Source organism: Papilio polytes, unplaced genomic scaffold (assembly GCF_000836215.1).
Source record: "Papilio polytes unplaced genomic scaffold, Ppol_1.0 DF821067.1, whole genome shotgun sequence".
In the NCBI taxonomy this organism is placed as follows: Eukaryota; Metazoa; Arthropoda; class Insecta; order Lepidoptera; family Papilionidae; genus Papilio; species Papilio polytes.
This window is the reverse complement of record NW_013528137.1, coordinates 1,759,291-1,772,403: the sequence shown is the minus strand read 5'-3', so window position 1 is coordinate 1,772,403 and position 13,113 is coordinate 1,759,291. Positions and strand designations below refer to the sequence as shown.

Genomic DNA, 13,113 nt, shown 5'->3' with positions numbered 1-13,113 from the left:
ACTACTCTCATTGTTATAAGCCGGTCGACTGTATATAGTTTGTCTTTTATATCTGGAAACTACATCATAATACTTTATCGTCAGACTATATTGATTTCCCAATATTATATAATGAGAAAATGTAGTTAAAATCGTAGTTTTTTGCAATCAAAGTAATACATTCAAATGTAAAAATGCAGTTCAAACATTAAATAACTTCTAACTCATAGAACCGTATCGATTTGTTATCTGTATTAGGACAGGGTCGCCGTCTTCTGGGGGCCATTATACTGTCTGGGAACGTTAGGTGGCTAACTTTGTCTTAAAACTTTTCTTTATTGCTTTATCATGGGGCAGTGGAGAAATTTATTAAGACACAATAAAAAGTAGAAAGAAATATCTTATGAAAATATACACAATTTTTTAAATTTTAAAATCGAAATTCTTAACATTTTGGACTAATTTAAATGATGGGATCAGATTTACCAACTTAAATTCTGCGAGCCTATTGTCCAATTAAAACATTGAAAAAATCTCTGGTAAGCCGAGGCTGCAAAAACAGTTGACAATCTGCGAGTTGGAATTATCGAGCGCAGTGCACTATAGGAGGGTAGGCAAATAAAGCAAGTACGGGCGGAGTTTTAATCAGGGACAGTGCTCTCGAGTGGCGAGGGCACAATACAGCCAACGAAATTGTTTCAAGTCGCCCAGAGAGCTGTCGTTCAACTCCGCTACTTGTCGCTACGCCAGGGGTGTCAACCCCTACAAAAAGTAGCTGACAACGTGCGGCTTGACACTAGGGGTAACTTTTTTTTTTTGCTTTAAGTTAACTAGGCAAACGACCATGGCTTCATTTATTCGAATTTACACGGTGGATTTAAATTTCAACATTGAATTTTGGTTTTAAAAGTGAAATATTTTTACTACATTTTTCATAGTCTTTATAATAATCACCTATTGAAATTACATCATCGGTTGCATACTTATCCACATTTTATAAGGTATTTTTTTTCTCTTATGGGTTTTCTTCGTCAGTCTATCCAGTTAAATAAATCAATGGGGTTATCACCCCATTCCACATTTCAGATGTAATTAAGTCAATAAAAAACATGCAAAGCTATCCCACATAGGAAGAGGGTTATTTTCATGTAACAAAAAACGTGGCAACCCTATAATGAAGACTTTAAACAAACTGGCAAGCGTGACTCGCTCAGTTTATTTACATGTTTATCTATTGTAATCGTAGTTGTAAGCACGGGATTTGTTTATTTTTTACACAGCTTTAACGCACTTATCTGATTAAAAAACTTTGCTTATATTTTGTATTTTTACACAACAAATATATATAGGGACTTTACGGATGTCCAGTGAACATAAAACTTAGGTTAGGTTTTAAAAATCTGAGTCTTTTATTTTTAATAAAAAAAGGATCATAGCAACAATTTAAATTTTTACCAGAATCTAGGTTAAAATTCAGATGTCGTTAGTAACATTCTTTTTATTGTCTGTGGTACTTCAGAGAGGTACGAACGACCCGTTATTGGTTTTAACAACTGTGTCCAATCCGGAACACGTTTGGACGTTTGCCAAATCACTGGCAGTCGTCCCAAGCCACAAGTGTCAAAAGGAGTATGATTCGCAGCTTGCAAATTGGAATAACTGGAGATAGGTAGATATTCTAAGGGTTCGTTTACATAGACTACAGCTCAGAGTAGTGTAAATTTTTATCGGATATAAAAATTATCTTAGTACGATTGAAACAAGGTTTAATTTTACTTAACATGTTTTTGGCGTGCTCTTGATAAGAAGAGACGTGTCAAGTAAAATTACACATTTGTAGTTACTGTTTTTGTCGAAGCGAAAGAAAGAGACAACAATAGCTTACACAACAACGACAGGTCTACGTTCAAAAAGTCAGCGGTTATAGCGAGATAAAATGTCATTGTTTACAAATCCATGGAGTTCACTACAAAATTGCATCTCTACGGGTGCTTATTCCCTCCGTTTCGACTTCACCCTCGACTATTTTTCATTCGCCCCTCCAAATTTTTTACTCTTATGTTTACGGCGAAGGTTTTATTTATTTTTAAATTGCCAATTGCGTTTGATAAATTAACGCTAAGATAACTGATCGCCAATACAGTTCTTTAACTCTTTATTGATATCAAAAATGGTTAACAGAATAAACGAGATAGAAATAAATCGTAAAACGACTTCTTAAGTTGGTTGATGAAAGTTTATAAATTGATTTTGCTGTTAAACAGTTATAAAACATCCGCTGCCGAATCGTGCTAAAAAAGACTAACTACTGTTTAATTTTGTTGAAATCCCGATAACGAGTACCAATTAAACCCTGCTTTTAGAATAAACGAGGGGACAAGTTAGTTTTGTCACCAGACATAAGGTACGACCACAGATGTGAACTGTTATTTTTTTAATACCGCATTATTATGAAGAAAGGAAACACATTGGCACAAGCAGCTGCGTTGCTTAGACTGTAATCAGTGTCATTCGTAAATCTATTTCTGTAATAAGAAACCTTTGGAAGGGGATTTACGTACAAGTATGATAAATTTCAATATTCTGCTTACTTGAAAGATACAACTGTTGACAAAAACATGCAGAGATATTTTTTTGTCTTCCGGCAAACACGGTTTTAAACCGAGACAAAGGATTGCTTGATTGTTGTTGATGTTTCAAATAAGCTTACTTGTAAATGCTTTTAAACACGTATAAATAGATGCGTTACCCTAAAATCTTTATTATTAGTACTGATAAAATCATTTTTCGCCAGCTCTTTCTAAAATAAAATAAAAATCCGCAGAAGTTCGTTTGAGTAGACCGCAGGAGCTTTGAGTGCTGTGCAAATTTCGCCACTCAACCCACTCGAGACGCAGATAAAGGGCATTATTTCCACTTTGCATGTGAACGGAACCCTTATCGTCAATAATCACGTGGAGTTCCGCCGCACAGTCGCCGAGTTTTTACCGCCACTTGTCAGTTCGTTTGTACCATCTGTGGCCCTGATTGCAGACTGTGTCATCTCGCTTTGAATGCTCTTAAAGCAAGGACAAACGTTATATTTTATCCGGCAGTAAGGCGACATACTAGAGAAGAGTTGTGTTGATTACAATCTATTATTACTAATATAAAAGCATAAACACACACTACTTCGTGGCGTAAGATGTCAGCAATCACAGCATATTTTTAAATAACTCTTTCTTTAATAAAAGCCACACTAACGACACGCTTTAGGCTATATATTTTCACAATCACGGGTAAATAAATTGGAAAAATACATTCTTGTGGGAAAGGGACCATAAACTACAAGCTGCCAACATTAAGGAAACAAGGTTATTTGGTAACGGTAATTTTAATATTTACAATTGAGAATTTGACAAATGTAAACAATAAAATAAAGTTTTTAATAATTTCATGCTGATGAAGCCGTACGGGAACAGCTAGTTACAAATGAAATCTATAATGCTCTGACAAAACACACACGACAACTTTGTAATGTATTGCTAACTTTAGACAAGAGGAAATTGTGTTGGAACAGTTTTCGCAACGCTACATACATACGGTTATTATGTCATCTATTTATGAAGCAAAGCCTTTGACAAGGGATAGTTAAAATATATAGTCATCTCGTTCTTTTTCTTTAAAAATCAGCGATATCAGTTTATACACAAGTAACGGCAGTGGAATTACATCTTAATCATCGAGAAGAGACTTCAATTTCCTCGGTTCAGTGGTCGAGCTAGAGTGCACTTAGGTGGCACGTCTTTGAGAGCAATTTAGACCAAGAGCTCCCGAGATCGGTCTCGTTGTAAACTGTTAAATTTTTTATCAGATCTCTGTTATATACTTTAACTTTAACCATTGTAATATAGTTCGTATACTACTTAACAGAAACTAGATATGAAAGTTTACAAGGACTATCTAATCGATTGGATGGAGTTTGTGAATTATTTCGATATCCAAGTATCAAGTATGTGGATTCCATGTCATGTCGTAGCACAAGTCTGAAAGTTTATGTCGCAGAGAAGTTCCCGAGTACTCAATGCGACTTGTTTGTGACAGAGCTGTAAACTCAAAATATACGACCAACTTGTAAAGTTTTGTGATAAAAATATTTTGTAAATGCGAAAGTTAATCTTTTAAGATGATAGTAAAGTTTGTAAGTATATTTTCTTGTTAATAGATTAGGGTATTTAATATACATTAATTATCCATTATACAATTCTGAGTTCGACAATGATTATGAAAAATCTTTACTAACAGACTTCCTTATTAACTACTAGCTTTCGGTCGCGACTCCGTCCGCGGGAAATTTAAAAAAAAACAAAAGTGAGTATCCTATATGTTCTTCCAGACTATCCTCTACATCTGTACCAAATTTCACCGAAATCCGTTCCGCGGCTACAAACTCTAACAAGCAGCCATCCATCAAAACTTTCGCATTTATAATATTAGTTAGATTAGATTATTGCCTCTAAATATGATGGTAACTATTCTATTACTACGATCTTAGAGGCTTCTAAAACATTTATTACTAGTATCGGAGGTTGTTCTATTTTTAAAATAGAACGAAAAAGGTGAATTTTACGCAAAGGTTGTCGCGCATGCGCTGTGACGTCGTAGTACAGTGCGGGGTGGGGGGCGACCTACGAAGGTCGCAGCCGCCATTGAGTCGCACATCCCTCATTGATTTTTCAACCGACGCCATATGGACAGGTTAACTGGAGCGAAAGCTGACCGCACTATCGGTCACCAGTCGACATTTAAACACAATTATATTGCGAAAACATAAGATTTGATATACAAATAATACATATATTTTAAATGTTTTTTGAATATCGATTCTATTTTTATTACGTAACAAATCATTTAATTCGTTGTTTTCTCATTTCACTTCATTTTTATACTTTGTTTCGGTAATGGAAACTAGAAACCCACGGTTACATAAACGTGCTATAAAGCACGAATGGAGTGTCTTGATAAACACAGAATACACACAGGGGACTTCACTTTATGACAATGTTTTGTATTTACCGCTTAGCAATGTTACTTTCATGTTTTCACGCGGGAATCTTATTATTAATTGTAACAATTGAATTATTTACACAGCGCATGTTCGTACAGTCACGATGTCCTTTAGTTTGTTGACCTGCATGCAAACTGTTTCTTCGACTTTAATACCGACATTCTAGAGACTTAAAATGATGATACTTTTGTGCTAACTTAGAAAAATCACGTTAATCTTCCAATTAAACAATCTAGTCAGTTATATTATGGTATACATTGGTCAAATTTAAATTACTATGTTAAATATTTTGTGGTACATTATTGTCTATTTAAATTGTGGGAGTGTAGAGAAACACAATCTCAAATAGCCCAAATTATCTCCACTAGAGAAGGGAAAAGATAATACGGCTGAATATTGAAACTATATTTAAATTGTAAATGATAAGGCCTTGAATAAACTCTCTCAGCTCAAAGGTAACAAAATTGTAATAGAAGTCAGAATTCAATGCTGTTTTCAAGATTCGTTTCAATATTCGGCCTATAGTGTGGTAGAATAAATGAAAAGAAAAGCCTTGCAATTTATATTTTTTTCTAAATATAACAATGACTTGACATTTCGTATGAAGAAAACCACAGAAGTATTGTTCTAGTCTTTTTTATATTTTTAATTTGCATCCTAAACAACTTTATGCGGTTTTAATAGGAATATTTCATTCAGCATGAACTCACGGCCTTGATTTAGGTTTGTTACAAAGGACGTGTTCGTTGAATACAAAACAAACAACAGAATTATATGTTTTTAAACCCTTTTTCCTTTCCTCTTACCGTCATGTCACAAATCGGATGTGTATTGCATTTGCTCTGACAGTTTCTTCCTGTATTATCATACTATGACTTTTAGAGCTTTCGCCTAAGTTCATGTTACCTTTTTTATTTTCGTTACAATACATTTACAACCATGTTATTACTATTAAAGTTATTAACTTAAACATGGAAAAGGGACATGAAAAACACATTTTTACATCCTAATTCTATAAACTAATTTTAATCTTATCTTACTAATATTATAAATGCAAAAGTTTAGATAGATTGAATGGATGTTTGTTAGAGTTTGTAGCCTAAACGGCTGATCGGATCTCGATGATATTTGGATCAGATGCAGAAGTTTGTCTGAAAGAACACATAAGCTACTTACTTTTGTTTTTTTTATTAAAATTCCACACGGACGGATTCGCTGGCGAAAGCTCGTCTTTAACAAGTTAAGTGTTCTGTATTTTAATTTTTATTTGTAAAATCACAAACTTACCTTCATTTAATGTAATTTAGTTAACCATTGATTGACAAGGATGTAAGACGGATACAAGATGAATCATGGCGCCTTCGGAGCGAAGCTTCCATGAATCAGTTCGCCATACGCGGCCTCGTATCGCACCGCGTCTGAGGTCATTGACTCACATCGACCATAGATAACATAAACCTCGTCAATGAGTTTTCATAATTATAAAATATAGCTTATATTATACAGGGATAATATCTTTTTTACCTTAATTCGACAGAGTTTGTACCAAAAAAATAATTGATTTTGTCTTCATATTTTTAGAAATGAAATATTAATGAATTTAATTTTTTTTATATAAGTTGTTCATCACGCTGGACATTTTTGATCTCTCGATTAAGGATCAATGGTGAATTAATTTGTGAAATCGGTCCAGGAGTTTTTAAGTTAATTCATCACAAACAAACTAAAATACAAATCTTTCCTTTTAGAATATCGTTTTTTTATAACTTTTCATTTATCAATGCATTCGTTTTTTATTATTTTAAAGAGAAAGTTTAAAATGAGCTTTTTTGCTTACTGCAAGCTTTATACTTTATGTGACAGGTAAAGCTCTTAAACATTTTAATTACTCTTATCTCTGGTAATATGTGACTTTGAACAAATATTAACCATATTTTTTATATTAAAAATATTAATCATAAATTCAACTTATTTTTATATTAGAGGTTTACTTTTTTTACAATATTAGTGACGTATAAAGACGTTACAATCACTGCTATTTAAAATAAAAGCCAATCAAAAGCCAAACATTAATATTACGTACTGACGTACGCACTCGTTGAATCACGAACGTGTTCTAAAAACATTTCCATTCTTCATATATAAAGTTGCATCGAACATTGACCGATCAGTATGTTAATAAACGTTGTGGAGAACGCAACGTTCACGAGGTATGGTGGTCGCGGTATGTGATATAAACATCAGTGCGAAAGTAAAATTAGTAATAACGATGTGCAACTGCAAGGGACTGCACACGAGTGCACGAATTATTAAAGATAAACGGGTTAGTGTTCATAATTTTAAATTAAGAGCTTCTCATAATCATACTAATGTTATAAATACGAAAGTTTAGATGGATGGATGAATGTTTGTTAGAGTTTGCAAACTAAACGATTGAAAGGATTTGGATGAAATTTGGTATAGATGTACAGGATAGTTATACACAGGCTACTCACTTGTGTTATTTTTTACTTCCACACGGACGGAGTCGCGGGCGAAAGCCAGTAATAACATAAAGTAGGTTTGCAGCTTTTTAACAGCTTTAGTATAAATCAATTCATTTTTAAATTAATGAAATACCGATGTCAACAACTCTAGTTGTAATATTCGACAATAAAAAATAGGAAAGTGCAATAAATTTTACAATTTTTAATACACTTTATTTTTAAATTTGGCTCTAGCAGTTGTCATAATTTACAGAGGGATTGACAGTATTATTATATATAATTCCATGTATAATCTTACAATTAATTTATGACTTAAAACTAATTAAAAAACTCTGTTGAAACACCTGTAAAAATTGTTAACTCAGTTTACTGTAAAAATCAGTTAGCTGATATTTGAATGACTTACGTATCTCTTATCGCTTGTGTAGTATATGTAAAAATAAACTTGTAAGACAAGATGCATTTAAATATAGCGAGATATCGACGTATCAAAATCGATTTGCGTCAAGAATGCGCCGGCGCCGGCGGGCCTCGTAACTTATTGCAATTCGTCTCCTGATAACAGTCCAGTTATATCTGCCGCCGATAAACTGTAAACTTCGTCTGTTTATAAACGTACTAACCATCTTAAATGCAATAAAGATTATTGCATCTTCTTTAATTATCGTAGTTAACTAAACGAATCAAACTTTTATAATTTTCTTACAAAGTTCATTCAACGTAAATGATTTAAAATATAGCTTTGACAATTTGCAACTCTTCAAATTGCGAATGATTAGTTAGTTTTGTTTATAATTATGTCTAGTATGATTATATAGCAGCGATGTTTACAATCGTTCGGTGACATATCGATTGCATAAAGGCGTCGGAAACGGACATGGCCTGCCCCAAGCTCGCCGACGCAGCGCGGACGCCCACAGAAGTAGCACAATGCAGTGCGATGCAATCCGTCATTATCGCACCATTTGGGACGAATGTTCCGCTGCAGCTGGGTACATGTGTTAGTACACTACAGATACCATAATTTAGCACTTATTAGAGACTGTTTCGATATTTCGAAAATGCATTTATGTCAATAAATATCAAGTTTTCCTTGTTTATTTTTTGTATGTACTTATCATAATTATGTACTTTTCTATTTTTTAATAAACTTGTTCTATATTATGTTTTAAATGAACCATCCTATAATTTTTTTTTATGTAGTGAGCTACCGAAAAGTACACATACATTAAAAGCTATTATGCTAAACTAATCCTATGACATACACTCTGTAAGACTAAACTCCTAACTAAATTTGGCATTAACGATTCTCTCATAGTTCTTGAAATAAACTTATATTGTAAGGGACAAAGGTACTTATTTGGTGAACTGGTATAACAGTGGGAACAAAGAGCCTAAAAGACAAAGGAATTTTCCCATTATACTCGTACAACCGAATGCATGAAAGTTATTTAACTTAATCTGTCTCAGTCTCCTTTCAAATTGCGATCCTTTCATTAAGTTAAATGTTATTTTTGTTGCGGAAATTGCAATTTTTAACTAAACATTGTAAGAAATCATGTAAAAATCGATACTGCTTAGCAGCCGCATGAATTACATACATGATATTACAAATCATATATCAAATTTCTTTTGTTTTAAATAAAACTAAAACAAGCAGTCCTAAATTTTAATATATTTATGGTCAATGTGGTGATGTGGGCGAAGACGCATGCATAGGGTCGCCAATAGAAATAACATTTGCGACTCTAATTTATGAAGACTTTTGCCGCTTAGTAATTCGATGTGTTGATTTATAAAACGTAAACGAACAGATGTGTGTTTGTCTCCAGGGTGACATACAATTTTGCGATATAAGAGAGCATATTGTCTGTATTTACTACATACTTTTTTGTTCTTTTTTCTCTAAGGATTTTGTTTATTTTTTATGAAATGTAAAAATAGTTTTGTTAGTTATATCCAACTTTATTATAATACATGATAAAGGTGACAGTGTTATGAATATATGGCAGTTATTAGCCGTTTAAAGTAGGTTAATATGGATGCAGAGATTTTGTCTCTTAATTTAGTGTGGGTATCTGTAGAATTATGTGGACGCGACGACAAAAGACGGGGGTTCAAAGGAGAGAAATAGATAAAATTAAAACGGATTCCGTTTCGTAAGAATTGATACATTTATTTTTTGTATTTAGATGAAAATGGAATAGATTACTTTGTTTTTGATTATTTCTATGCTTAGAATATTTCTTATTAATGTAGCTACTAGCTTTCGCGGGGAATCCGTGCGCTTGGCATTAAAAAAAACAATAGTGCTATGTCTTCAAGACTATCCTCTACATCCGCCGTCTAGACTACACACTCTAACAAACACCCATCCATCTAAACTTTCGCATACATAATATTAGTAAGATTTAGGGCTGTAATATCAGGAGCTGTATCAAGAGTCAATATTAATATTTTTATGTTTTCTTTGCAGTGCATGGCGCGAGCACTATACGACAACATAGCGGAGTCGCCGGACGAGCTGGCGTTCCGGCGCGGCGACCTGCTCACCGTGCTGGAGCAGAACACCGGCGGCAGCGAGGGCTGGTGGCTATGCTCATTACGAGGCAGACAGGTCAGTGTTGTTAGACAGAGACTAACAATCATTATCTGCTTTCTATCTCTTTTTGATTTAACCTGCAGTAAAAGATTACAGGCAAACAAAATGTGATCTTCACTTGTTACCTTCTTTTTTCTTATGGTGTACTGACTGTTGCACGCGATTTCGTCCTCTTGAAATTAAAAATTAATATAAAAATAGCCTTTGTTACTCATAGATAAATTACCTTTCTAACGGTGAAAGAATGTTTAAAATCGGCCCAGTAGTTTTGGAGTTATTTAAATACATACAAAAATACAAATCTTTCTTCTTTATAATATTAGTCTGGGTAAGGTTTTATATTAAGAAAGTGACTGGCCACTAATGCTAATGGCCAGTAATAACACGAAACCGTAAGGACAACAACAATATTATCGCAACGTTACGCATACTATTGAACTCATGGTTTGTTTTTGTTACCATGACGCGGGTCGTACGTGACTTACGTTAAGATTTTCGTTAGCTTATCCCAAGTCCTATGACGTCGCAATTATTAGAACTGTACTATTATTGTTGTTATTTTGACCAATAGTTCACAAGGGCTTATCCTATGACTAGTTGTTTTCTATATTAGACTATAAACCTATAGTTAGGTATTAGATAACTGTTTGGAAATGATAATATATTGTTAGATTCTTGCATCTAGCTATTAATACATAGGACTAGGACGTAGTCAAACATGCAGGCCCAACGCAAGTTGGTTGACTTCACAAAAATTGTGACAGTCCAAGCCGAGGTCCCCTCTCGGGGGCCTTTGTGCCTAGTCACTCCATGGTGCGTCCACCGAAGCGATCTAAGAGCTCGGTGGCCTCCCAATCCGGTAATAATAACGAAGGAACGGGTCATGCCGAGGCTCCTGAGGGAGCCCTCGAGCTTAGTTACTCATAAACGAGGTTTAGGCTAAGCGCCATCTGCGCTCGGCCATCCAGGCCCGGTGAATCTGTAAATGCCTCTTCAAGGCAAACAGTAGCCATTCAGTCACAAAAAAATAAAAAAATCACAAAAACCTTTTCATTATGTGCAGGTTGCATTGTAGTTTTCAGAATAGAAAGATTGTAAAATTGGGATAGTACAATAAAATTCAGTTAGTTATTGTATTTTATATTTTCTTACAAATAACATGTAGCATGTTTTCCTGTCCTACTTACATTTCTTGTTTTGTTTTTTAGTTCCTGTTCAATAGAAAACCACGTAGCCAGTGCAGACGTACGTAGAATTACCTCACTGTCGAGACTCTAATTTGTCACTGTCTGCGGTCTTTCACTGAATCCTCACTAATGCGCTATTTAAAATTAATTATTTACCTTTTAATACTTATGATGCATTTATTTATTATTATTTTATTTGTCACTTTGTGGCATTAAAACCAGAAAAGTGTTTAATATTCATGAAAACTTGTTTATTAGGTTCTCATTTAAGTCAAAAGTTAAGTTTATTTTTGTTGTAGAATCTTTGAAGAGTCAATGATCAATTGTAAGAGGAGAACCAATAATACTAATATTATAAATGGGAAAGTTTAGATGGATAGATGTTTGTTAGAGTTTGTAGCCAAAACGGTTTAAGGAATTTCTATGAAATTTGGTATAGATGTAGAGGACCGTCTGGAAGAACACGTCAGCTACTCACTATTCCTTTTTTTATTCCACGCGGACGGAGTCGCAGGCGATAGCTAGTGTATAAATATTGTAAAACATCCTATATTGTAAAGCGCTAAATAAATTAGAATTAAATATTACAAACAGCAGAAACTGCTTGTATATTAAAAGCATGTAATGTATGTATTCCAGGGGATATGTCCGGGCAACAGACTGCGCATCGTGGCGGGTGTTTTCGAAGCTGGCGCAGTGACGCAGCGTCGACGCACGCGTACGCCCGCAGCCACCCCTAACCCTACGCCCGTAGCGCACCAGCCCTTACCCGCACACCATTCACCGGCATTCACTAAAGTACGTACTCTAATAACTATTAAGGTTTCTCCTTTAAAGTTATTGAAACTAGTAAAACAATTGTTCGAGTTACTCTGTTCATTTACTTCTTTGGTATGGTTTCTGCCAGACGCCGATTCCTCTAGTACTCAATATAGCGAACCACTACCACCACATAGTCTGTGTCATTAGACTGTCCTAGTTTGAGTTAACTTTGAATCGAAAATTTTCAACAGATCGAAGAATGTTCACACTACGACGTGCCTCGCGCGCCTCTGCCAGTAACCCGGGGTACATACGACTGTCCGCGGCCGCTCGGGGACTGGTACGACGCCCCGAGAGCGCCGCGGCCAGCAAGCGCGGACTCCGCGTGCAGCGGCACAGGCTCCCTTACCTCCGCCACCTCCAGTGCTTCCGCCAATTCCGCGAACTCTGCAAACTCCGGACACTCAGCGAACTCCGCGCACTCCGCCGCATCCACCTCTAGCACGTACGACGTGCCCCGCTCGAGGGCACTGCCTCTGCCCTGTGATGCGGCATTAGAAGCTTTAGAGAGGTTACAGGTATGTCCTATCGGCCTTATCCGTATACCATATAAATATAGTTAGTAGCGCCTGTAGGTTGATTTTAAATAGACAAGAACGCAAATTGACAGTAAAGTACAGCGTTCCAACACTGCAACTAATTATAAAGTGTTAAGTAATTCTATATTTTACACATTACATTAATAAAGATTACAAGCGTGGTTTTGCGGTTGATATCAGTGCAAAGTACAATGACAGAGACGTTATTATTGGAGTTGTATATAAGATCGTTCCTATTGTAACTATTAGTCACGATGACATCGGTTTGTGGTTACGGTACTGTTGTCGTTATACACATGATATAAATTCAAGGTTACGGTTACAATACGATCTCTTAAACTGACATTAAGTGTTAGGTGTACAACAGTGGTAGAGCCCGCTTTAACATCTTCGCACGAATGGGCCGGCTCGCCCGGTGTAATACCACGACCACACAGAAAACAGGCGTGAA

General features: G+C 35.2%; 1 protein-coding gene across 3 annotated transcripts in view; it reads left to right on the top strand.

The window, feature by feature from the left end:
• LOC106109786 (breast cancer anti-estrogen resistance protein 1) overlaps positions 1–13,113 on the top strand; it is a 63,886-nt gene that overhangs the window by 45,985 nt on the left and 4,788 nt on the right. For 2 of the 3 annotated variants that reach the window (XM_013291397.1, XM_013291398.1), the window contains exons 2-4: positions 9,989–10,129; positions 11,941–12,099; positions 12,315–12,641. In XM_013291397.1, coding sequence (XP_013146851.1) covers positions 9,989–10,129; positions 11,941–12,099; positions 12,315–12,641 — 627 coding nt within the window. Of the gene's footprint in view, positions 1–7,201; positions 7,350–9,988; positions 10,130–11,940; positions 12,100–12,314; positions 12,642–13,113 lie in introns of those variants that run through there. The other variant, XM_013291396.1, reaches the window with a different exon arrangement.